This window comes from Dasypus novemcinctus, chromosome 6 (genome assembly GCF_030445035.2).
Source record: "Dasypus novemcinctus isolate mDasNov1 chromosome 6, mDasNov1.1.hap2, whole genome shotgun sequence".
Classification (NCBI taxonomy): domain Eukaryota; kingdom Metazoa; phylum Chordata; class Mammalia; order Cingulata; family Dasypodidae; genus Dasypus; species Dasypus novemcinctus.
In genome coordinates this window covers 89,137,495-89,165,057 of record NC_080678.1, presented here as the reverse complement: position 1 = coordinate 89,165,057, position 27,563 = coordinate 89,137,495, and the positions used below count along the sequence as shown (strand labels likewise).

General features: G+C 36.7%; 1 protein-coding gene across 3 annotated transcripts in view; it reads left to right on the top strand.

The window, feature by feature from the left end:
* Window positions 1–27,563, top strand: part of PARG (poly(ADP-ribose) glycohydrolase) — a 142,836-nt gene that overhangs the window by 70,184 nt on the left and 45,089 nt on the right. For all 3 annotated transcript variants that reach the window (XM_058299150.2, XM_058299149.1, XM_071215888.1), the window contains 5 exons: window positions 1,725–1,882; window positions 14,811–14,890; window positions 18,217–18,277; window positions 19,419–19,494; window positions 23,695–23,842. In XM_058299150.2, the coding sequence (XP_058155133.1) occupies window positions 1,725–1,882; window positions 14,811–14,890; window positions 18,217–18,277; window positions 19,419–19,494; window positions 23,695–23,842 (523 nt within the window). The remainder of the gene's footprint in view (window positions 1–1,724; window positions 1,883–14,810; window positions 14,891–18,216; window positions 18,278–19,418; window positions 19,495–23,694; window positions 23,843–27,563) is intronic.

The window sequence follows — 27,563 nt, the reverse complement described above, 5'->3', positions numbered from 1 at the left end:
TTACTTTAAATATTTGACACACTTTCACCTTTTCTGCACTCATTGCTGGGTTGTGAATAAATATATAAGATGGGAAATGGAGATCTATAATACAAGCTCTCTGTTTCCTCTATATTAGCAGTGGTGGGCAGCAGATTTGGCCTAGTGGTTAGGGCGTCCGTCTACCACATGGGAGGTCCACGGTTCAAAGCCCGGGCCTCCTTGACCCATGTGGAACTGGCCCATGCGCAGTGCTGATGAGCACAAGGAGTGCCATGCCACGCAGGGGTGTCCCCGCGTAGGGGAGCCCCACGTGCAAGGAGTGCACCCCGTAAGGAGAGTCGCCCAGCGTGAAAGAAAGTGCAGCCTGCCCAGGAATGGCGCTGCACACAAGGAGAGCTGACACAGCAAGATGACGCAGTGAAAAGAAACACAGATTCCCATGCCGCTGACAACAACAGGAGCGGACAAAGAAGACGCAACAAATAGACACAGAGAACAGATAACTGGGGTGGGGGGAAGGGGAGAAAAATAAATCTTTAAAAAAAAACAAGTGGTGATTGCTAAAGCCTGAAAGAAATAGAATTTTGGATAGCGGAATGGAAATTAAATTCTTTACCTTTTCCCCAGTTTGTTTACTTTTACGTTTTTCCAAGAGAAATAGTTGAACTACAAGTTTATCTTGCAGACTTACATTCTAGCAAAGGAAGTTATTTGTTTCAGCCTTACAGCTTTGGTGTGTCTTGCCTGCCTCTCCTCACCTTCATTTTGGGCATTGATCCCTGAGGTATGGCCAGGACAGTTCTCTTGGCATGCTGTATGAGATTAGTACAGATACCCACTTCTGGGTATTACTGAAAAGAAGAAGGAAAAGCATCTCTAAATATTATGCTAGAGCATTTTGAAACATAACAGTTGATATGTAAACTGGTAGATGTTCATAATATCTTTAAAAATACAGTTTAAACGTTTAAAATAGAATAAAACCCACTGAACACATTACTCAGGTCCTGTGGATTATACTCAAAATGAAGTGTCAGTGAATTGGGGTTTGATACAACTAGAAGAAGACATTTCAGCCCCATAAATGTTTAAGAAAAGGTCCTGTCTCTTCCTTGACTTGGAATTTTTGACTGTATAAGAAATGCTTGTATTGTTACAAATGATACATAATTTTGTATGATGGTTTTCACATATGGCATTGATTGCTTTACTAAAATTAGATTTAGGTCTCTAAAAGAAATTGTCAATATGAAGTGTGAATCGGAAAAAGAAAAAACGAAGACTTTCTTGAATTTTTTCCCTTAGATCATGTTAGGACTAAAATTTAAAAATCACTCTGTCCAATCTTTATTGTAAGTAAGAGCAAAATTTAGCATAAACAATTAGTAGCTCAACTCAGTGTCACATTTTTCTATTTCATCTTTCAGTATTTCATCACATGGATAATATGTTATTTCTTACTTGTTAAAGCAGTCTTGTTTTTCACTGATAAGTAATGTTTTGTGTTCTTTTTTACTATCATTATTATTAATTAGAAATCTGCAATCTGTCAAACAAGAACATTTTCCAATCATTCCTGATAAACAACCCTTGACTTGAATGATATTGCTGATATAAGAATTCAAGAGTGACCTGAGATTATTCTTGCCCTAATTAGGCAAATGCAATTTGGTGCTTCTGCTTTTGAAATTGCTAAACTAATTAGTGCTCTTTTTGTCTGTATTTTTTGTTTCCTCTATCAGCCAATACCACTCTTGAAGCAGAAGATGAATCATTCCATCACAATGTCGCAGGAACAGATTGCCAGTCTTTTAGCTAATGCCTTCTTCTGCACATTTCCACGACGAAATGCTAAGATGAAATCAGAGTATTCTAGTTACCCAGACATTAACTTCAATCGGTACGTTTTCAGAAAATACCTCTTTAATAATGAAATAGAGAAAAATGGAAGAACTAATGATATTGATTGAGTGATTTACCATAGGACTAGCATTTTATATACAGTTACCCAATTTAATATATACAGTACTTTGAATTAAGTGATGTTTTTGCTGTTTTGCTGGCAGAGTAATTAAAGTTCATTGAAGTTAAAAAAATTTGCTTAGAGTTCAGTAGCTAGTAAGTGACAAGGCTGAGATTTAATCTCAGGTCTGTCTTATTCCCAGACCCTGTTCTTTTCATCCTCTCAGATTGTTCTCCTCTGAGTGCTCTGGATTCATAATGCCTCTTTAGTTTGAACATTACTCATAGGAATGTTTATCGCACACTGTATTCTTTGTATTCTGAAATAATGTGAAAGCTAGAGTAAATTTCCTTCTTCCTGGAAAGGTCCTATAGAATGTTAGTGTAAGTCTTGAAGCTGTCTTGTTGACTTGTGGAACGAAGGCTGAAAAGTATGTTTATTAAGATGAAAAAGCAGCATTGAAAGATGACTTTTTATACACAAGATTAAGTTATCAAGGTAATATTTTTTAAAGGAAGATGGGAATATTCAAATTATTTGACTAAATTAATCCATTGTGAAAGTGTTGATAAAGTTTCAAATCACAACCATTTCCACCTACACAAACAAAAACATTGTAAGGAGTCTTCTTGGCAAATGAACCTCTTCCTTTGTCTCCCTCCCTCCTTTCTTTCTCCCTCTCTTCCTTACTTTTCTTACTTACTTACTTATTCCAGACTTGTCTTTATAGCATCCATGAATAGGATGAGCGTTTCCATAATGTCAGGTGTGGGCTTCAGACAATTGTTACAATGTGTGTTCCTCTTTCCCAGGGGGGTATATGTAAAGTCCTCCTCCACCACCTCCCTCTCATCACCCATCTCGTGCCTCTTAGGGTGGGCAGCCTGCAGAGTAGGAAGGGGTAGCGAGAGAGCAAAGGCACTTTTGTCTGCCACATGGTTTCTGTCTTCAGTGTTGAAAGGTGTAGTGATACTGCTTATTTTATTTTACTTTTTTTTTTTTAAGATTTATTTTATTTATTTCTCTCCCCTGCCCCCCACCCCCACCAGTTGTCTGCTCTCTGTGTCCATTCGCTGTGTGTTCTGTGTCTGCTTATATTCTTGTTAGTAACACTGGAAAACTGTGTCTCTTTTTGTTGCGTCATCTTGCTGCGTCAGCTCTGTGTGTGTGTGTGTGCAGCATCATTCCTGGGCAGGCTGCACTTTTTTTTCACGTGGGGCAGCTCTCCTTATGAGGTACACTCCTTGCATGTGGGGCTCCCCTACGCAGGGGACACCCCTTTGTGGCACAGCACTCTTGCGTGGCATAGCACAGCATGTGGGCCAGTTCCACATGGGTCAGGAAGCCCTGGGTTTGAACCCTGAACCTCCCATATGGTAGGTGGATGCTCTGTCAGGTGAGCCAGATTTGCTTCCCTTATTTTACTTTTTAATGTAGTTTCTTTAATGAAGTTTTAATATAGTTTCTTTAAATACTTTTTATTTTGAACTGATTTTAGACTTACAAAAAAGTCATGAAAATAGTACCAAGTCCTGTATACACCTTACCCAGCTTCACCTTATGCTAACATCTTATGAAACACTTAGTGCAGTTATCAAAACCAGGAAATTAATACTGGCACGATACTGTTAACTGCAGACCTTACTTGAATTCCATCAGTTTTTCTACTGCCCTTCTCCCCCTCCAGTATCCTTTGCAGCCCTCCACTTTGCAATTAGTTGTCATTTGTTCTTAGTCTCCTCTAAAAAACCTGTTTCTTGGTTTTTCCTTTCCTTTCATGACTTTGACACCTCTGGAGACCACTGATCAGTTATTTTGTAGAACATCCCTCTATCTGGATTTGGCTGATGTTTTTCCAAGTTTGGAATGAGGGTGTGTGTTTTCAGCAAGAATACCACAGAAATGAGGTTGTGTCCTTCTCGGTGCATCATATCAAGGGGTTCATGATGTTGCTATGTCTTACGACAAGTGATCACTTGACTAAGGTCATGTTTGCTGGGTTTTTCCACTGTAAAGTTACTGTCTTTCTCTTTGGGGTTAATAAATATTTTGGGTTACAGAGAAGGGAGAAGCCAGTTTCTGAGTTCTTCCTCTTCAATAGTATTATTTCATTTTAAACCTCACAACTGCCTGGAATGTCCTCTCCTCCACAAGGCTTTTATCTCTCCTACCTGACAAAGTTCACCTATCACTGTTTCTGACATCCCTGATCCTACCAGGAGAGTTTCACTAGTCCTCTGATTTCCTATGACATCTCTATGTACCTGTGCTGTGTAAAGAAGAGGTCCCTGGCATTTTACATTCTGTTGGAGAACGATATAATCTAAAAAAGAAAATCTTCCTTAGCATTGTACCAATAAGGAAAAAAGTGATTGCATTCTAGCCAGGGGAAACAGCACCTACAGGAGCAAAATGGGGAAGGGACATGACCTGCCTGGGGCCCGAAAGAAGAGCAATTGGACTATAGCACAGAGAGTGAGAGGAGGGGCCCCAGACACAGGTGGGGTCTAGTCACCTGTGCCTGAGGCAGTGGAAAGTCATTGAAGATTTTATCTGTGGGAAAGAGGGCACATACTGCACCTGATCATACCTGCATTTTGGCTGCAATGTGGGAATCAAGTGCAGAGGGGTGGGAGTGGGGTGGGAGAGGTGGTTGGGAAGGCTATTGCCATATAGCAAAGAGAGATGGTAGCAACTGGGATAGTATAGTGGTGGTGATAGGGCATGGGGGAGTTTGAAGGCAAAGGCAGTGTGATCGTCCTGGGCTGGGTTGGCGGGTACAGGGAGAGAGGGGTCAGGGATACTTTGTAGGCTTGTACAGCGAGATGTGGCTGTTAGTGTCCAGTGCTTTTCCTGTTACACTTCCTACTTGCCTTAGTTATAATTGCTTATTTATTCCTGCCAACAGGGCAGGGATCTTGGCTCTCCTGTTTGTTGTTTTCATAAAATCTCACGCATTGAAGGCCTTCCATAAATCTCTGTTGAATGAATGAAAATAAATTTTACAGATGAAACACCCGAGGAATGAAGTGACATGTTTAAGAGTTCTGTAGCTATTTGGTGGCAGTGCCAGGACTGGAACTGAGACCCCCTGCCCTTAGTCAGTTGTTGTTTACTTATTCTAAGGAATAATGTTTAAAGGCTTTACTCTAGATACTTAGATCCTTTATTTTAAAGCCACATATAATTAAGCATAGTTTTTATCTTTTATGTCTTCAGTACACTTGGGTTAGAACTGAGATAAAACAAAGAGCATTGGTATGTGCAATTGCAGCTGTGTAAAGAACCTGTTTATTAAATACAATTTTTTGCTTATTTAAATAAAATTATAAAAGAATTTTATGTTATAAAAGTAGCCTCACTGATAGTTAAGGGTATGCATCTCTTGTAGGTTTTCTTACTAATACAGAAAAGGAAATAGTCAAGTTTTGTATGTAAGTGAAGTGGGAATTTAATTTTCTAAAACTATAATTGCCTGTTTCCATGCAGGGTATTAATTATATTAGTAAAAAGGATTCCCTAAAGAGTGAGTACCCTTTCTGTTTATTTGGAATAAATGTTTGATCAGCTCTAGAATCCAACAAAATTCTGAAGACAATCCAGCAGTTGTGGGATTTTCTGCTTTTATTTTTGGTAACAAGTAGGGAAGATTAATTAATAATGCTTTAGAATTAGCTTCTTAAAGGCCATTTACAGTTTGTGTCTGTGGAATATTGAGTAACCAGCCAGTACATGCATCTTGATGATCCCTAAGATAAATCTCTGATGTTTTTGTTACAGGATTTATCGGAAGGTTGGTTCTTTGACTGAATTGTAGAATTTTTTTATTTTTTATTAATGAAAGCTGCATTCTCTTTCTGAATAAAGACTGTTATCAGAAAACCTTTTCCCTAAAAAAGTTATTTTTAAAAGCTTTTCACACATTTGCTATGGTTCCTGTCCTGAGTTGTGGGCAAGTGTGTGTGGGTGTGTGCCTGTGTGTGGGTGTGTGTGTATGTGTGAGTATTTAATCTCAAAAAAGATATGGCTGGCTAGTTGATTGAATAAGAAAAAGGGTAAGAGTGTGTGGCAGGAGGCCGACATCAATAAATTGAATAACTCTTGCTTTTTTATTTATGGTTGGGTTCTTCCATCCCTGCTTAGTTATGTTAAATACCCTTGACCTTTTCCCCTGCTTTCCTTTGAGGGCCTAAGTACTCACAGAAGGGCTTGCAATGTGATTAGCATTGATGCTTCTAAGATTGCTTGGAAACTAGATGGTTAGAGATAAATTGTGGGTTGCAGCAGTGTATAGCCCAGGAGGCTTTTTACATCTGCCTCTTCCCTGGATTGAAAATGCTGGTGGGGCCATATGGCAGAGTGCCTTACAGAAGAGCTAGGAATGACTTTCTGGCCGGTGACCTATTATCGCTTGCGTCTATTTTAAACTAGAGATTACAGTGCTTGGGGCTTGATATACTGTATACTAATGGGGTTAATTCTTAACTTGAAATCACGTTTGGGAAGAGAAGGGGCATCTAGATTGCTAGGAATATTATCACCTTTCTATTCAGGGAAAAATTTTATTAAACTGTTTCTCTTTTAAGTATGAAAAGAAAAACACCAGTTAATAAGTATCTGACCCTTGATTGACTTCTTTCCTGGAAAATAAAAACAGTTTTGTTTACAACAAAGTGAGGTTGCCTGACTGGCCTTTTCTGTTTGCTTTCTTTAATAATCTGTAATTATCATTCAATTAAATGTTAAAATATCTTCCCAAGATGCAGAGGGGTTATTTTGGCCGGAGTTTATGTGCATATTTGCTTGCTCTCCTGCTCACTCAAAATATACCTCCTAATAGACATACCCAGAAATTGAAAATGTAAATTAAAAATAAAAGGTAGAAAATTGGTGCTTGGTTGTTACGAGAACGGCTCACTCTCTCTGAGTCTCTGTCTTTCTGTATTTGTCTCTGAGTGTCTTTTTTTCTATGAGTTTCTGTCATGTCTTTCCTCTGTCTTCCACTCTCCTGGTCTCTCTCTCCCCACCCCTCTGTCAGTCTCTCTGTTATCTCTTCGTCATCCCTGAACCATTTGCCTTTCTTTCCCCTTTCTCAGTCTCTGTCCTCAGTCCCTGTTTCTGTGTTGCCCACTACACCCCAAAGACTGTCCATCAGACTGTCTTATGATTACTTTCCCTCGTGCTGTTTGCCCCAGGGTTTCTGTTATTTTCACTTGCTTTCGTATCAGGATAATTCGTTTTATTTAGGTGGCTTGCACACAACTTTAAAAGTCCACAGCCACCAAATCTGAGAAACCAGACTGCAAAATGGGTCAGTATTTTAAATGGCAAAAGAGTTTTAAACATGCTTCATCTCCCTCTCCACCTCCCACTCTTTTTCACTCCTCTGTGTAATCATGAAGAAGAAATAGCATGTTTAGTTACATAGTGACTTGAAATCAGGATTGTAGTAACTCCTACACAGAATAGGTAGAGTTTTTGCTGGATTGGTACCCATAAGATTTTGGGCCCGCAAAATAAACAATGGTGGTCATCTGTTGTGGGTGATCATAGCAGCCATGTAATCTTCTGGGAAAGTCCATATTGTAGGATAATAAATCTACAGTCCCAACAGGCTCCTAAGGTTAATAATTTTTCATCATGGGTATGAAATACATGAATTTTTATGCAGTTTTACAAACAATATAGAAGCTAGGGAGGCTTTTTTTCTTTTGTATTTTTCTTTTTATGAGAATTATTTACTAAGGGCAACAGCCATTTTTTCCTCTCTATCCTGCAGTTCTATTGAAGAGGAACTCTTTCAATTGAACTGTATAGTACCTCAGTTCATTTCTAGAAAAAGGTGGTAGCTGCCTTTATCATGACCACTTAAGAAGTAAGTCTAAAAGGGGATTTTGCAATTGATCCCAATGTATCACTTAGTAAATCATTAATTACTTGATACAGTTTGTTTAATTAAACTGCCAAGTGACTTCATTTAGCTGATTTTTTTGGTTTAAACAGTCTTTTCTGGGTGACATATTGCAGAAGAAATCAAGCTGCTGGATTATAAGAGTATGGTTTATTAAACATTTTGGGGAAGGGGGGGGGACTTCTTTTAGATATGTAAAAGTTACCACACAGGTCCTCAAACTATTTTGAAAACATTGAATGTTTAGATTTGATTAAAATGCAAGTTTCTTTGCCTGACTCTTTTTGGGAAATTCTGTACCCTAAGTACAGAATTTCAGATGATTACAAACTGGATCATGGGAAGTGGATTTGGCTCAACTGATAGAGCATCCACCTACCACATGGGAGGTCCAGGGTTCAAACGCAAGGCCTCCTGATGTAGTAGAGAAGTCAGGTGTACGCAGTATCGAGAACTCTGAGAAGAAGATGATTTATTTCGACCAACCACACTCAGCGGACTCCTGTCCTAATAAAAACCGAGCCCTGAATAGAATTTTGGGTTCCCTTTTATACAGAAAATATGTAAGGGTGGGGAGTTAAATGGTGTTTTTATGAAAGAAAATGACTTTTTTTGTTAAGTGTTTGTCTGACTACTAGATAGATTTTGAATTAACATATTCACCACATTCCAGGTAAGCTTGAATTAACATATCACCCACATTCCATCTGGATGCAACCTTGAATACACATCCTTTCTGAACATTTAAAGTTTAAAGGGCCTATATTACTTAATTGGATTTCTAAGCACACTTGGATACAGAATTAGATAATTTTGAATTCATGCGCAGGCTATATTATATCCCCCTTTGCAGCCAAGCTTAAATTTATTTAAGCTTCGGCGTCACTATTGTCAGAGTTTCTCTGGACTGACTGGTATATATATAGAGTTTGCATTGCTAAATTGTTTTTCTGGGACTGGAGTTGTTGCCAAGGTTACCGAGGGCAGGGCTGCAGCTTCTCACTGTCCCACATGCATAGCTCAGGACGCATACAGCTTGGGTTAGTTACGAAGAGATGAACAGCCTCCCACCCATAGCCCACATTATTTTCCCCCCTTATGCCAAAGCTTAACTTGCTAAGCTTTGGCATAATTATTGTTGTAGTTATTAGGTGGGTGGCTGTTTATTGTTCTGATTGATTACTCCACTTATCAGTTTTTCAGTGAGGACCTAAAGACAAAGTTTCTGGGTAGCATCCAAGGCTTATCCTGTTTTTAGAAGAAGTTTTCATTCTGGACAGTAGAATCCTGGCAGTTTTTCTTGGGGTTATTGGTATTTACGTGGATTTTTTTCCAGGCTCCAGATCCATCTATTAATTTTATTTTACCCTTCGAGAGTTTATACCTTTAATTTTAAAGGGGTGCCAAAGGGAGATGATCTCTTTTCTGTAACTACTTCCCACTGGCCATGGGTTGTAATCCTTACCTAACAAGGTGTAAAAATTTGTTATTTTATTTTGACTGGAAGAAGATGGATGTAGCATTCTGTATGAACCTGGATTAAGTTTTCATATGGCTAATGTTTATTTTGAAAGAAACAAATTCAATTAGAATTTTGGAATACCTGTTTTTAAAAGAGGACATTGGATTACAGAGGTAGACAAGGTTTGGTGCCCATAAAGATGGCACCCCTTTTTAAAAGTTGGTGGGGAACATACACACACATATGTTTTATTTATTTTCAGAGAGAAATTGTAATAGATAACAGTATTAGGTACTTAGCTTTGTTTTGAAGATGGATTTCATGTTGTTTAATGATTAGTACTCATGTACTTTGTCAGGGTGCTTCTGATGAACTGGCACCTTTTGGGCAGTTGGTTCTATTCAGGATTAGTGTACCAAGTTGGAAATTCTCTTAGTTTTTAGCTGTGGAAGTGATCAGAACTACGGAATAAAGTTTTTTACGTTTTAGTTTTAATTGTACTATTGCTGGTAATTTTGACTAGTCAATAGGTGACCCATCACTAGCAAGCATGCCTCGTTTTGCTACACAGTAGAGTATAGTAAGTAGAGTAGTAGGGTGGCTGAGCCTGGCACCAATTAACCAGCTGCCTGCAAGCCACTGGTGGCCCCATTGTTTTTAGCTAAGACCGCTACCTTATAGACATGTTTATTAACTATTTAGAAAATGAAGTAACCAGGAATTTAACATGTCTGATATACTGCTGTACTTGATCCAGAATAGAAAAGATAACATTTTAATTATCAGGCATAGATTTAGAACAGGATAAAAGTACGACACTTAATTGTAATTAATGTATTACTTAATGCATAAGGATTCTGAGTTGCAATTAATAGTTTTAAGTTTCAGATTGTAGTGCCTTACATGTTATCTCTCCATGGGAGCAGGATGTAATGCCAGTTGTGTTGAAGTTTTACTTACAGTATTCTGGTAATCGTGGCTCCACTTAGTATATTCTTCATGCAGTGAGCAAGTCACAGCATTGTTGATACTAGAGAGAGTTTTCAGTATTTCACCAGCCTGGTGCATAGTGCTCTCTGGCACTATGGAACAGTGCCTGTCTGGAAGCGATATCCATTGCACATTTGGCTGTACTGAGCCATCATTGGCTGCTGCCGGAGGTTGAAACTGCAACGTAGTTTCCATTAACTTCAGGAGTACAACCAGAGGCATAGCAAATATTTTTATTTGAGGGGTCAGTGACCAGCCTAACCAATAACTCACATGGAGAGGCAACCTGTAATGTATTCAAGGCCTGATTTGAATGCACAAGAGAGTTTGACAATGTTAAAGTTTATCCCTTGATTTTATATATATTTTTTAACATTTTTAATGCAACACATTATATATCAAATGACTGGGCTTTTTTTTTACACGTTTACCATGAAGATCCTAGCAGGCATTTTACCTTAGTAGTAGAAGAGAAAAAACTATTTTTCATTGTTAAAATGAAAACGGAAGATTTCCAATAGAATTAAGGTAATTTCTTATTACCATTTACTTAAATATGCACCTTGCAGTGACCTTCAGACAGGTTTTATTATCACAAAATTATTTTTTGCCATCAATACCAATCCAGATTTTTAGTTAACAATGGCTTCTAGAAGTAGAACCTTTTAAAATGCTTCAGTTTGAAAGATGTGGGAGTTTTTTGTTTGTTTTTTTTAATAACTTTTTACAATTAACCACAATTATAGACTGGCAAATTTACTCCAGATTATAATTAGCAACCAATGGAATTTGCCCCATGCATATAAGAGAGAGAGAGCAGTTTTACACTTAATTTAATTTCATTAGACACAAGCTTACAGCTCCCATTATTTTAAAGATTCAACACATACAATGGTAACTCATTAACCTGGCATTTTATAAACCTAAGAGATAAATATTTAAGCTGAACAAGTTGAGATTGTTATTGATTAAACAAAGAATGTTGTTTTTCTTTTTTTACAGGAGCTTAAAACCTTTTATTTTTGATAATTTTAAAACTGAATAATTTTAAAACTGAATAATTTCAAAAGCATACTATTAGGCTCTAAAATATAAGGCAATTATTTAACCTGTTTTAATTATAATTTAATGAGGATTTTATAGCCTTTTAAGATTTTACATGACCTTTTATACCGTTAGTTTAATTTGGGTTTAGAAATATATATATTACTTATATAACTGCATATTTAACCTTAACAAATTGAGCAAATAGGCAGATGTGAATAGTTTGATACAGAAACACCAATTTGTTATTTAAAATTTCCTTTTTCTCTGTTTATAATTAAAGAGTTACAGACATGGAGTAAAAAAATATATATATATATATGTGATCAAGGGTTATAACATTTTTATATCCACAGTGCATGCAGCCATAAACCCTCTAATATGACAGGTAACATTACTTTAGTATAGATGGTATACATATACACACATCCACACATATGAATGAGTTAAGACAACAATTAGAGGAAATGCTTTATAGTAATTTTAAAGTTTTAAACATATCAGTTTATTTACTGAGTGCTTATTATGTACCAGGTACTAATGCAGGCAGTGGGGTTGGGTGTGGGGTGGAGGTGGTAGCAATGCCTGACTGACAAAATATTGCTGTTTGGAGGGAACCTGGCAAGCATTTGGACTTCTGTTTAGACTGGAAAGAAACTAAGTAGTTTTACTCATTTTTTTTTCTGAGATGGCCTGGCCTGAACAGTGGGGGTTGTTTAGTAAGGCCTGGTACATTGAGAAGAGTATGCTTATTTTGGAAAACCTGGCAACAGTTATTTCTGATTTCTGGTGGAAATTGCCAATCAGAATTAATTTATATTATTTTAAAGGTCAAGGAAAAAAGACAATTTTTCCTTTAAAAGGGTAAAGAGGAAATGAGACAACCAAAAAAATATTTAGAATGGCACAAAAGTGATATGCATAAACCCCATTTTTTTCCTAGATTAACTGTAAGTTTTTAAAGTTTAATTATCAAGTTAAATTGTTAAGGGGTGGGCCAGATTTCCAGGAATCACAAGTAAATGCAGTTACAATTACCATCACAATAGTTGAAATCCAGGCTACATTTACTCCCTTCCAATAGCCCCAGCTACCAACTTATATATATATATATGTATATATGTAAGGGTACTTATACAATGATTCTAATTTTTAGCTACAGTTTTTAGTATGTTTTTACCTTAAGATGAATTGGACACCTTTATTAATTAAGTCACAAGAACCTTATTAGTAATAACCCTGCATAGTTTTCCTGTTTTTTTTTTTCTCTCCAATATCTCATGACCCTTACTGCTGACTGTTGCCAGCCAAACTATTAAAAGGTCTATCAGGTGATCAGAGGTTTATTGTTTTCGAGCAATAGCCTCCTTCCTTTAGACCGAAGTATTTTACCAGTTTATAGTTTTAAACATTTCAAAGCATTTCTACATAGACTTACAAAGAGAGATTTCCTTTACATCCCCCCTTCCAGGTAGATCAGTGATTTGATAGGAATGTGGCTTAGGAATTAGAAGGTGTGGATTCACTAGAAAGGGGCTTTCTCCTTCCCAGCTCTCTACTTTTGTTATGTGTCCTCCTAAAAAGAGGAGGGGAGATAAGGTGATGGTAGCAAGTTCCAGGCTACTAAAATGGCATGGAAGAACTTTTCAAATTCCTCGCCTTTCCCGGGGACCCCTGCCCTTGGCAGAGCTATGATTCAAGTCCACTGGCTCCATCAGCCACCCTGACTGGGCCACCTCCAATAAACTTGGGTGTGTGGAGGGGACACAGACACAGACAATCCCTGAGCTCCGGCAAATGAGGCAGACCCAGAGAGGCAAAACAGCAGAGCATGCAAACAACACATTCAGATGCCCCGGTTTTGCTTTATAAACTACAGTCGATTCACTCCTTTGCCATTGCAAGGGAGGGTTCCAGCTTAAGGAACTTTTACCACTTTACATAATTACACAATTCTAACACTAGCATTTAGCAGACAGAAACACAAAACTTATCAATCTGACTCACAATTTTTATGTATATTTTCTTCAGCACGGCTGTCCCCTCAGCCATTACAAACTTTAGAAAGAGAGAACACTTAACATTAACACCTGAACAGGCTCTCCTGCTTATGCTTGCTGTTTATAAAGCGAATTAATTTGCAATTCAGCCCCTTAACAGAAGATCCCAGCTAGACCTTTGCACTGTTTAACTTTACACCCAGACTGAGCTTGATCACTAGAAAGTTGATTCATATTCCTGTAACCAAGTTTTTCAAAGTCCAGACCAATTTCCAGGACGTTAGGACTAAATCTATAAACATCCTTTCTTATGATAATCAAGCCTTCACTACCTCAGTGGAGACAAGACCAGAACCAGGTAATAATATGCAGTTAGACAAACCTAAACCCCAGATGGTTAAAGGATCATTTAAAAACTGCATTTCTTCTGTCTTCCTAATTAATTTCAGTTTTCAGTAGGATTTTCTCTTGAAATTAACTTGTTAAGGATGAATTTTCCCTTTCTGTATCGTTACATAAGCTTGCTTTTCTAACCTTGAAAAATTTTACCCATTTCAGCACTTTCTGAAGTGACTCTTACTTGGAGGGTTTCTGGTTTTAAAGTCTCAGTGTATGACTAGAGACAGATGAATAATCCTCATCATTTAAATCCACTCAATCTCTAATTTTCAGATGCCTTTGGAAGACTACATCCTATACCCAAAGCATACTTTCGTGTTTGAAATCTTTTAGTGAACTACTTACTCAGGGCACATGCTTCTGAAGTCCTACTTTTCTTTCCTGGGGATAAATTGAATTATGTGTTACCAATAACAATGCTACGTTCATTTCAAAGAAAATAAAATTAAGTTGTGCAAGTCCAGGTTGCTGGAAACTATGCACTGTTTTGGTTACCATGCAAAGGATGTGTATATTTGTTTGATAACCAGTGACTGGTTAATGCCCCAGTATCTCATCATAACTGCCCTTTCCCTTCTCCCCCCATCTAATACAAACAATCAAATGGGAATTTTTTTTCAGATGCCATTTTTGTTCAATCATTTAGCTACTTAGTAATATTCTGAATTATAAATAGTGTTTTCCATTGGTAGAAATGGCCATGCATCAGCTCTCTAACCCTAATGACTTTGGGGAACAGATGGTATCTTCTCCCTGGAGGAAGATGCATTAGGAAAGTGACCTGGGGAAGCACAGTTGTTAGAGAGTGCTGTCTTATGTGGACCTTGTGTGAGAACCAGCTTTGTGGCTGGTGTCAGATCCCTCCAGGTACCATTTGAGTCCAACCATTTTCCACTTTTCTATCACTACAGAATTGACTTCAATTACTTATTTTATTACTTGGTAGGAATATAATTTTGTTTCTTTTTCTTTTTTCCCTTTTTTTTTTTTTAATTTGGTGTGTGTGTGAATCATTAAGGCATTTTTAATCATTCTTCACCCTCTTTGGGTCTCTTTCAGGTTATTTGAAGGACGATCCTCACGGAAACCAGAGAAGCTTAAAACACTGTTCTGCTACTTCAGAAGAGTCACAGAGAAAAGTAAATTCCTTTCATTCTAGTATAATTTTTTTCTCTCTCATGGAGAGGTGCAACTCAAGTGACATACCAGGAGCATTTTGTCTTCAAAATATACCTTCCCACATAAACCACATTGAAACAGTAATAATTCAATATTATAATCTAGATGTTTTGCAGAAGTTGTGTACATACATAAAGATCAGTGTGTGTGTGAGCGGTTTATATAATTTTCATGAATTAGAAACAGTAACATAATAAATAGTAATGTAACAGTAACTTAAAGTCTAATGCTAGTAGTGACCAGTGATAATAGATTGGTATTGCCTCTTTTATCTTAGGAGCTGGGTTACCATGGACAAATTTCTTAACGTCTGTAAGCCTCAGTTTCCTTATCTGTAAAATAAAATAATGATAATTACCTCATAGAGGAGTTGGAAATATTAAAAGAGAAGCTATAGGCTTAGTAAATGTTAGCTGTTATCTGTCAATGGGTAGCCTTTCCTGCAAGCTGATTCTAAAGAAAATGAGAACATCTCAAAAGTTTCCTTTCATGCAGGTCAACCCTGATCAAGTGAAATGAGTTCTGAAAGTTCTGTTTATCCAGATTGTGAGATTGTCTTAAAATACATCATTGGATCATTTTAAGTCATTTTTCTCATGTCCTTCCTTTAATAAGTAATCTTCCTACATTACAGTGTACTTGACATTTTTCTCCTTGGTTGTATTGCTATGAGCTGTTCAAAATTTGGAAAGAAATAATCTGGATTTTGGGTTTTATTAGGAAAAAGTCATACTTCTTTGATAAAAAAATTATTTATATCTTAGTTTATTTAAGTTCAGTTTTGTTCTCTGTACTGAAGGAACTATTAAGGAAAATGCAGGCTCATTCAGGCTTCTGAGACATAAAACCAAATTAGAATTTGTGATGATTCATTAGAAAGATGACTCTATTTCTGCTATTCCAAGTCTAAATAGAATGAATGCCATTATTTTAACTAAGCAGCTTCAATGTTTCTATCTTGGGAATCAAATCATGTAGGTCTTCTCTGAAAGCTAACTTGCCCTTAAGCTTTCAAATACTTTAAAGGAAAAGGAAGTTTGCTTTTTCTACTAGAAATGCGTAATCCATCAAACATTATCCTTACTTAAGTTGTTTTTGGTATTAGGAATTAGACTAAAGAAATTAATTAACTAGTCATTTTATTTTTTGGGTTTTTCACTATAAATGTTAATTTAGTTCTTTGTAGAAATATAATTCCTATAGGTTTTCAGGATGTCAAGCTAAGGGATTAGGAAGAAATGCTAAAGGGAATAAAAAGTTTGCAGCTTAATAATTAGTTGTATAAATGTTCTGGAGCGTAATGACTAAAGACTTCAGAAGCCTATTTAAAGTATATTTCACCAAATCTAGGACATCTTAGATGATAATAGATACTGTTACTTTATGTACCACTATGTACCACTAAAAATTACTTAAAATGGGGAGTTTAATAGAAGAGGTCTCCCACAAGACTGGTTCACCAAAGGTCTGTGTCCTTGGTGTAAGGATAAATGAGAAATTAACCTGTTCACACAGAAAAGAGAGGACAAAACCTGCAGGTCTCAACCTTGACTCTGGATAGAGGGAGGGAAAAAATTATCCCCCAAGATTTGAACCACAAGCCACATGTGGGGTTTGACATCATACTACCAACATGCTCCACAAAACCTGCAGGTGATGTACTACAAGATGACTGGCAGAAGATGGTGCACAGCTTCTCTGGAAAATTTTGATTTTCATGCAGGCTGAGAGCAATGGCAAGATATCTTCAACTATGAAAGACGTATCCCAGCTTGAGAAATTTAATACATGAAAAAAATTGCTTTTTAGGGTTGATAAAATGTAAAATTCCATCAGGACCAACTTTTCAATGTTGTCAAACATTTATATTTGTAATGAGCATCGTGAGACTGAAAGATTTTAAAGAGCCTTCTGAGTTAAATCATTTTCAATACAGTTTTAGATAAAGACTTTAGAGCTACTTAAAGACTGGTGATCCATATATAGAGAAAGGTAGCAGGCATGCTCCCAAGATATTTTTGCTAGTAAATTTATCTTAAAAATTTAACTATATTCTTCTGCCTTTTCTCTTGCTTTGCCAGCAGTGTTTATTTATGAATTTCTCTTGTCTATCTTAGTATATATGAAGATCATTTAATGTTTTTATTTTTCTGTTGTTACTGAATGAGGAAAATGACATTAGTTTCCAAAAGAAATGCTTCCCTTGTGTTCAAATAGTTTGACCTCTTACTTGGGAGATTTGTGCTAGCCATTTGTCTTAAAGAAAGGTATCTAAAGAATATTTTAAGATCCATGTTAACGAAATTCTGTTTTCTATTACAACTGCTGCATATGATTTTTGAGTGTTACTACTTGTGATTGAGAGTAAAGAAATGTTAAATTATCCAAAAGAATGAAAGGATTGCCCAGCTTTCATTGGGACTCTTCCCACTTACCGTTAATAGCTCCAGACATCTCTTTCTTTGCTTGAGAGCTCTTTTATTTCTTTTTTAAACAGAAGAAAACAGAAATGGCCTGGTCTTTTGAGTTTGTTCTTTGATTTGAATCAAACAAGTTACTTCTGGTCATCTGATTTATTTGTTGGTTTTGCCACTAGCTTAAAAGGAAAAGTAAACTTAAAAAGAAAAGGTTTTTGCCTCTATAATTATTGACTGCATTAGCAATATTTTATTTTCGCCCTCTCAAATCTATTGCTCCTTGAAAAATATGTCTTCTTCTCTAAACTCCTAGAACACACACTGTATTTCCTCCTTCTGGCAAAGGAGAGCACAGCTCCAGATTTAGCTGTGTTAACTCCAAAGGACATGCCAGTGGTTTTCATTTATTATCTTAAACATTTTATGTTAACTTAAAACACACTGTGATTATCCATTCACTAGTCTGTGGGTAGAGTTTTCTTTGAGAAGCATTTTCTTTGAGAAGCGGACTGAAGATTAAAATTCAATTTCATCCTAATTGCATAAGCTTATACCCATTGTGCATCCTTTTTTAAATGTGTAGTCTGTTTAGAAAACTTTATCAAAAAGTACCTGCTCTCAAATCCTGCTGTAGTGCTGTTATTTGTGTAGTTTTGCTTACGTAGATATAACGTTAGATATACTATAATTTTAAAGCAGTCTTTACTGGCATCACAACACTAGGCTTAGCATTCTGTGAGTAGTTTTATAATCATTGATAGACTGCGTTCTTTTATCAAATTACGTATAATCTTTTAAAAATTGATAACTTATTTTGTGTGTTTAAAAATTGATACTTATTTTGTGTGTTTCTTTTATTGCTTTTCTAGAACCTACCGGGTTGGTGACATTTACTAGACAGAGTCTTGAAGATTTTCCGGAATGGGAAAGGTAATAATAAAAATAATCGTGGAACTTCAGAATTAGAAACACACACAGCAAATGGGCAAATGGACACAGAGAGCAGACAGTGGTGGGGGGGGATAAATAAAAATAAAACTAAAAATAAAAGGGAATTCATTTTTATTTTGTTTTGTTTTGTTTTAGATTTATTTGCTTATTTTTAATTTCTCTCCCCTTCTGCGACCCCCCCATCCCCCGTTGTCTGCTCTCTGTGTTCATTCGCTGTGTGTTCTTCTGTGTCCGCTTGCATTCTTGTCAGCAGCACCGGGAATCTGTGTCTCTTTTTGTTGCATCATCTTGCTACATCAGCTCTCCGTGTGTGTGGCACCCCTCCTGGGCAGGCTGTGCTTTTTTCACACAGGGTGACTCTCCTTGTGGGGGCACACTCCTTGCACATGGAGCTCCCCTATGTGGGGTACATCCCTGCATGCACGGCACTCCTTGCACACATCAGCACTGCGCATGGGCCAGCTCCACAAGGGTCAGGAGGCCCTGGGTTTGAAACCTGGACCTCCCATATGGTAGGCAGATGCTCTTATCAGTTGAGCCATATCTGCTTCCCAGGAATTAGTTTTTAATTTAAATGTAAGCCAAGTAAATATCTCAGTGACCACAGTTTATGAAAGGGAAAGACAATAATTTTGCCTTCTGAGTAACTTACAGGTACTAGACTCATCTGTCAGCCTATTTAATATAAAAACACTATGTATTTTCAACTCCCACTACCCCCAACACATACAGTTATCAAACTGGGCAAAACAGAGCCCATCTGAGAATCATGTAATTTTCCTTAGGTTGCTAACTCTAGCAAGTAATAAAATTTTATAGACCTTAATTTTTGTATTTTGAGAAGTTTTTCAGTTGTCTTAAAAAAGAGAAACTTATGCTGTGTATAGGGAAAGCAGATTTCAAAACAGTTTGTCCCATTTTATTTTCAATATGTTTGTATTTTTTAATAAGCAAGTTTTGGAGGATCTGCATCACAAGTGTTAGCAGTAGGCATCTTTCTGGCTTTTGAGATTTGGGATTTTCCGTTTTTCTTTTATTACTATCTATATTTTCAGGTTTTTCTGTAGTGAGTTACTGGTCATTAAAAAAATTAATCAGGGAATATCTTTTTAAACTGTAGGTGTGATAAGCTCCTGACTCGATTACATGTCACTTATGAAGGTACCATAGAAGGAAATGGTCGAGGCATGCTACAGGTAGGTGAATCACAGCAGTATGTGTGTGTTTAGGATTTACCAAGCTTCTGACAGCAGAGAAAATTTGAAAATCTGTTTGTTTATCCCCTAAACTGATTTAATGCAAAGAAGCATAATAGCAGACTGGAGAAAAACAGCAGAGAGATCATTTTGACAGCCTCGGTAATGTTATTTGCCAGTGCACTCTCTGTTTCTCACATCTGCTTCTTTAAAAAGGCTTTGACAGAAAATCCTAAGATCTGGACATCGTCAGGTCTCTTGGTTCAGACATTGATTGTACGTTGACAGTGGAGGAAGTTCCTAGGGTATGGTCTTGACAAGCTGTCACTGGGCTATTTTGTTCTTTTTCTTTAAAGGCTCTTATTCTGCCACAAATGATGACCAACTTGAAATGTTTTTCTGCCACCAACAGTCTTGGTTAGGTCTCGGAGTCAAACATCTAAAATGGATTGAAAAGAAAGGCCTCTCATATAGGCCTTTCTTTGTCCATCACCCAAACTGTTATTAATCTGTGTTTGTCTGCCTTTACCTTTAAAAAATATTATTCGAAAAAGGAATTAACAAATAAAATGCTCCATGTATGTAGCTTTAAAATGTTATAAGACCTGAGTACATTTTCCTTTTACTTTAGAGTGCTCTTTTTTTTTTTTCTTTTTAATGCACTAATCAGAGACAACATGTCATGTTTTGTGTTCTTATCCCATTTATAAGAGTATCGTAAATCTAGTTTTCTTTGAAAGAAGCTTGGACAGCTTATTTATACTGGGAAGCTGATTTTTCTTAGATCCTTATATTGGGTCAGAATCTAGAGAAAGCAGATGACTGAGAATAAACTGATTTGTTTGAATATATACTTAATGTTCATTGTAAAATGACTAGATTAATTTGAGTTACTTAGCTAGTTATTACATACTTTTGCTCCAAGTAGTTGATGAATATGAGATTCTTTTTAGAAGAGCCTTTTATTTAGACATGTTTATGATTAATACTTCAAAGAGACAAACAATGTTTTGTTTAAAATTGCCTTCTCCCAGTGATTATTTGAATTCATAAACAAAAATACTTAGGATAACTGAATAAATATTTGTTCTGTACTTAACTTTTGCCCCCAAAAAGTATTTTAATTTTTATTTAATCATATACCTTTTCTTCTACTTAAAAAATAATTTTGAAATATACATAAAAGTTGTTTCAAATGACTATCACTTTTTTCCCACATTCTCTTCCTGATGAAGTTTTTCCCTACATTGAAATCTTGTGTTAACTGACAGGAGTCTTAGTACACATGAAATAAACAAAGCTTACTGCTAGTTAGCACCACAGGAATGCTGACCTTTCATTACAGTGCAATCCAACAAGGAATTATTTAGCAACATTCAAGGCTGAGATTCTCTTCACTTCTTGGAATATATTATAGATGAAATGGGAGTCCTCAATAGATTAAAAGAATAACATAAAGGCCTCTAGTACTATTAATTGTTCTCCCCACCCATGCTATGTATCCCCAGGAGATCAGGGTATAGTGTATTGCAATGCTACAAAGCTCCTTGTGTAGCATATAAATTACATTATGCTGAATGGCAGCAACAACAAAACCTCTCTAAGGCGTGTTATCGGTTTTCTCTTTTCATCAAGTTATAATTCAGAAACTGAGTAATCTGAACAAATAGCTTTAAAGTAAAGTGACTTAGAAAATGACTGAGTAAAAGTATAGAAGCACACCTATGCTTGTTTTCATGTCCTGGAATAGGTTTCTGATTTGTAGTACCTTTTATTAAGAACTTTTTTAAGTAGTGAAAACTTTGCTTCTCTGAAAGACCTTGCTTTTAGAGGCATATTGAGTTTAGTGTATTTATTTCTATGTATACCTTTGAAGTAATAAGTGCCTGCCTTTTATTCAGAATGAATAACAGCAGGATGTGCATTGAATAATGTATTTCCTTTGTCGTTACCAAGTAGTACATAAGTTAGACAGAGCTTATCTTTCTAATTTTGTTCTGTACCTTGTTCCAGTAAAAATTAAGTTTAGCTGATCCCAAACCATCTCTGTTTCTCATTTGCATTCACAATACCATTATACATCTAGGCACTCAGCCAATCTCTCAGTTCTCAAGTGCTGTCCATTGTATTTCTTTGCCAGGTCTTCTCTGTTTTCTCTACTTCCTTCCCTACCTCCCTATTTGAGGTTATACTAGTATATGTCTAAACTATTCGGTAGTGACCTAACTAGCATCTCTGCTTTTAATCTTACACTTTTCTAGTCTGTTCTTTAAACTCTAGTCTAAATTATCTTCCTAAAGCACAGGTCTAATTGTATTTTTCCTGTTTTAGAATCTTTCCCAGAATGACATACAAGTTTCTTATTTCTTAGTATGATATTCTAGATCCCAGGCTACTCTTCCCACCTTGTCACCAACTATAACCATTCATGTACTCTACATTGCAGGCCGGCATAAGGAATCTACTATCCATTTTCCTCGCACAGCTATTTACATTTCATTTTTTCCCTGCATCCTTCAACATGCTATTCCCTCTGCCTACAGTATGTCAGCTAAATGCAGATTGACCACCACATTCTCTGTTAAACTCCTGTTTCCCCCCATACTCCATTCATAGTCAGTTGCATTATTTGGCAAGTATCAAATGCATTGTCATTCTGCTTATGTGCCTAACTCCCGTGTAGATTGTAAATGCTTTACAACCAGGAACTACGTCTTATCTTTGCAGCCCATGGTTCCCAGCACAATACTCAGTAAATATTTGTTGAATTGAACAACTTAAGCCATAGCTCACCCAATGCATAAAGACCTCACATATAGTAATTTTAATCAACTGATTAGTTTCACCGGAATTATTTTTCTATGTAAGCTAAAGAATTGGTCTCTTTTTTAGCATTGATCTAGTTCTCCAGAATACAAATCCAAATATACGATTCTCGACAATAACGCATTTCAAGAATTTGGGCATTTTGTATAACACTTTATGTAATCTAAGTATCTTTTAAAAATAAATAAAAAATACAATTAGGAAAAAAAAATAATTTGGACAGTGGTATTTTTCAGTATTTTCCAAATTCTTCAGTGGTAAAAGACTATTTTGCCTTTTATTAATTTCTGTCTTTTCACATGTATTTTATATATCAAAAGATTTATAGTCCTTTATTCATATTCCTGTTTTACTCTTATAAATAGGCTTCATTTAATATATTGCTTCAGAAAACACAAGTTTAAAAAAATAAAAAAACAGTAGTTTAAAAGTTAGAAGCCTCCTACAGTACTACAATATTTTATTTGCATATATGACTGTGTATATAAGCAAATTATATGTATGGTGTAATTTTAACTCCTCAAATAGAATAATCTAAGGCAAAGACGAAAGCCATTTCTTACATATTGTTCCATAGGGCCTAGAGTAGTGTTGGACCTATTGTTGTGCTTGGTTAAGTTTACAGTGAACTTTTATAATGCTGACAAGCTGAGTTTGCTTTGTATTGAGGATTGCCTAACTCATAGGAACTTGGGGATTCCCATCATAGTAATCCACAGAAGGCTTATATATCATTTTAAATTAAATTGAAAATACTAATTCAGTGTAATCTTTGTTGTGAAACTAGGTTTTCTTTCCCTTTCTTTCTTTATTTTTTAATTGTTTTCTAATATTCATGCAGTTTGGGGCTGAATTTAGAAGGACAGCAATTCCATTCTTTTATTCTTACACAGAAGAAAAAAGTTAACCAAAAAAAAAGTCAGTCTGAACTTTTTATTTATGATAAGTGTTTGATTGTCAGTTTATATAACAAAGGTATAATTTTATTGAAGTTATGTGAAATATATAAAGGGAAATGGAGTAGTGAATGGTGGAGAAATAACCTTGAAATCTTTCCAGATCAAGCTCTCCCTTGATTTGTGGCCCCTAACAAATAAGATTTATAAGGAAAAAAGTCCATATATTACATTCAGGCTTATTAGGCCAGAGTACCTGAAAGCTCCATTTTCCAGGTTCTTCCTAAGGTTTTGAGAGAGATATTAACTGCAGTGAGATGTAAAAAGTACAAGCAAACTTATATCTCTCCTCTCTGGAAAGATTACTAATTTGGAGGTTGACTTTTATGGGGATGAAAAGATTGGAGAGAGTATACTTCTTTATCATATATGTGGGTATTTAAGACCATCATTTAACATGCTGCATTTTCCCAAATAGGTGGACTTTGCAAATCGTTTCGTTGGAGGTGGTGTAACCAGTGCAGGACTTGTGCAGGAAGAAATCCGCTTTTTAATCAATCCTGAGTTGATTGTATCACGACTTTTCACTGAGATGCTGGATCACAATGAATGTCTTATCATCACAGGTTAGTTTGGGAAAGTATGGGCCTTGTGGTGGTTTCTCCCTTCTATGTCAATCTCTCATGAAGACAAGTGGCCATCCAGGTATAGCTTTTCTCTACCATAAGCGTTAGTCCCAATATTTTTATTCATTTCTTTCTATTTCTTTTTTGAAATTGTTAGTCTTATTTTCCTAATCTTGAGTAAGATATTTTATACCACCTTTTCTTTCTTGGCATCTTTATCTGAGAAACAAGGATAAAAGCTATTCAGTTTCTCTCCATTTGAAATTTTATATGTAATAGTATAATAATCCTCTTCAAAAGAAGGTAGTGATATACTTTTGAGCATATATTCTGTTGTTACTCTTCCATTATATTTTGAAAATGATATGGTACCTTCAGTATGAAGGCATTATATAAATATAAAAAGCACAGTTTCACTGTTTGGAAAGAGTCCATACAACTGTGAGCTTTATAGAAGGTAAAAAAATCAATAATCTTATGTTTACCATAATTAACTCATCCTAAGAGAGAAAGTGTTATCTTAGTGCCTGTCCTTGATTTCTTTTAAGTGAATGTGAGAAGAGAAGGGGGTGAGATTTAGTCAAATTTTTACTTTAGGTTTGTTAAAGAGATTCAAATTTTTTTTTTCTCTAAGTTTCTTGAGATTGAGATGTCAATATGTTATTATGAATGAGCTACTAAAAAATACTGATTATCTCATAGTTCTTAAGAAACTCTTAATCAGCCACCACAGGTAAGTTAAGTCTTTTATTCAAGTATCTAAAGAAATGTTCCCACATAAAAGCCATAATTAGCCATCTATTACTGATACTTATTTTTTCTGCAAAAGTGGGTTTATTATTTCATCTTTGAATCTATTCCTGATTTGAGCTTAGATATAGAAGACTAAAATTTCACCTGAGTTGGAAAATTTGGTTTATTGTTAAGCCCAAAGACTACAATGGGAGAAAAATCATCCCCTATGGACTATATTGAATTATACTTAGTTATGTTGCCTTCACAGAGAGAAATGACAAAACTAAGGCTCTGAGATCCAATCTTAAAGCCATACTATTTTCCTCAGATATATCTGTAAGCACCAATCAGAAGAATATCCTATTTTGTTCCTGATGTTTTGCTTTCAAGCTTCTTTCTTTGTCTTTGACTTTCAACAGTTTGAGATTGATGTGTCTAGTTGTGAATCTCTTTGACTTTATCCTACTTGGAGTACATTGAGTTTCTTGAATGTTTTTCAGCAAATTCTTCCTCAAATTTTCAGCCATTATTTCTTCGAATATTCTTTCTGTGCCTTTCATTCTCTCTTCTCTTTCTGGAACTCCCATTAGGCATATGTTAGTACACTTGATGATGTCCCACAGGTTTTTGAGGCTTTGTTCATTTTTCTGTTCCTCAGACTGGATAGTTTTGACTTTTCCTTCAGTTCTCTGAATCTTTCTTCTGCCTGCTCAAATCTGTTGAGTACTTGTAGTGAATTTTTAGCACTTGTACTTTACAACTCCAGAATTTCTATTTGGCTCTTTTTCTAATTTCTATATGTTTATTGATATTCTTTATTTGTGAGGCATCATTTTTATACTTTAGTTCTTTTGACAGTTTCCTTTAGTTCTTTGACCATATTTAAAATAGCTGATTAAAAGTCTCTTTCTAGTAAAGCCAATGCCTGCCCTTCCTCAGAAACTGTTACTATTGATTGCTTTTTTCCCTGGCCACAATTGGTTGTTTCTTTGCATGTCTCAAAATGTTTTGTTGAAAACCAAATGTGTTAAATAATGTACTGTGGCAGTTTTTCTGCCAGGCAGTTGACAGTTTACTTTACTTTACTTCCTTTTGCTCAGAGCCTCAAACTCAGCCAGAGGGGAGTGCTTGGGGTCTTTTCAGTTCTTTCCTGGACACGAGCATAGCATTCAGATTCACAGAAATATGTTAGAGTTTCAAACCCCTTATGAACATCTCATTCCCCATCTTTTTCTTTCGTTTTGTTTTTTTGTTGTTGTTTTTTTTTAATTTTGTATTCATTTTTTTAAAAAATATTACATTAAAAAAATATGAGGTCCCATTCAACCCCATCACCCCCACTCCCCGCTCTCCCCACAGCAACACTCTCTCCCATCATCATGACACATCCATTGCACCTGGTAAGTACATCTTTGGGCATCGCTGCACCCCATAGTAAATGGTCCACATCATAGCCCACACTCTCCCACGTTCCATCCAGTGGGCCCTGGGGGGATCTACAATGTCCCGTAGTTGTCCGTGAAGCACCACCCAGGACAACTCCAAGTCCCGAAAACGCCTCCCCATCTCATCTCTTCCTCCCATTCCCCGCACCCAGCAGCCACCATGGCCACCCTTCCCACACCAATGCCACATTTTCTCTGTGGACATTGGATTGGTTGTGTCCATTGCACATCTATGTCAAGTGGGGCCTTAGATTCCACATGGATACTGGATGCAATCCTCCTGCTTTCAGTTGTAGGCACTCTAGGCTCCATGGTGTGGTGGTTGACCTTCTTCAACTCCATGTTAGCTGAGTGGGGTAAGTCCAATAAATCAGAGTGTAGGAGCTGAAGTCTGTTGAGGCTCAGGGCCTGGCTATCATATTGTCAGTCCAGAGATTCAAATCCCCTAAATATATCTTAAACCCCAACACCAACTACAATTCCAGTAAAGTAGCATGAAAGTCTTGTGAAAAGAGATCCCATCTGAGTCCAGTTCCATCACGCAGAAACACCAGCTCCAAAGAAGGGCCATCTGACATGGCAGTGAACCCCATCTGCCATGACCATAGAACCCATGGGTCTCTTTATCCCTCAAAAGAACCAATACCTGGGGTTGTATCTACTTTATCTGTCTCTGAGACTCTGCTCAGTTGTGCATAAGGGCAATCCTTCTGACAACCTCCAGACTCTTTTTTAGAGACTCATAGCCATATAAACTCATTTCTCCTTTCCATTTCCCCCTTACACTGGGTCAAACAGCATTTTAAAGTCATGTTATTATATGTAGACAGGGATATTCTGCTGATCCGCTAATTCAAGGTCATTTTCTAGTTGCATCTTCAGCTGGTATTTGGTAGTGATCCCTCGGTGCCAGGGAGGCTCATCCCCGGGTGTCATGTCCCACACTGGGGGGAATGCACTGCATCTACATGCTGAGTTTGGCTTCGAGACTGGCCACATTTGAGTAACATGAAGGCTGTCAGGAGGAAACTCCCAGGCACAATGCTGCTCTAGGCCTTGTTCTTATTGCAGGAGTATAGGCTCACAAGCATAGTCATTAGTATCAGGAGCCCACTGTTGGACCCTCATTCCTTCCTGGTTCTTACCATTGCACCTGGGGAACTGCCACTGCTCCCCTAGGGACCATGACAGAGCCCCCCCGGCCAGGAACCCAATACCCCCCCAGCTGTTGTTTTTAATTGTTTCCACTATGAGTATATCTAAACATTACCATGCACCCTGGACATATGCCCTGTATAACTCTGTCAACCATATATAGCCTGTCAATAACATCCCATACCAGTATTCCTCCGCCGCCATTGTTGAACCACTCTGTGATCCAAAACTTCCTGTAAAGTGAATCCCAATATAGTGTCAGGTTCCCTTGCTAATAAAATAGAATATAGCGATGAGTTTAAAGGTTAGATCTAGAGTACATACCGATTTAGAAAAATTTCTACATCCTATCTTTTTCTTTTCTTTTTTCGTAGTTATTGAGCTTC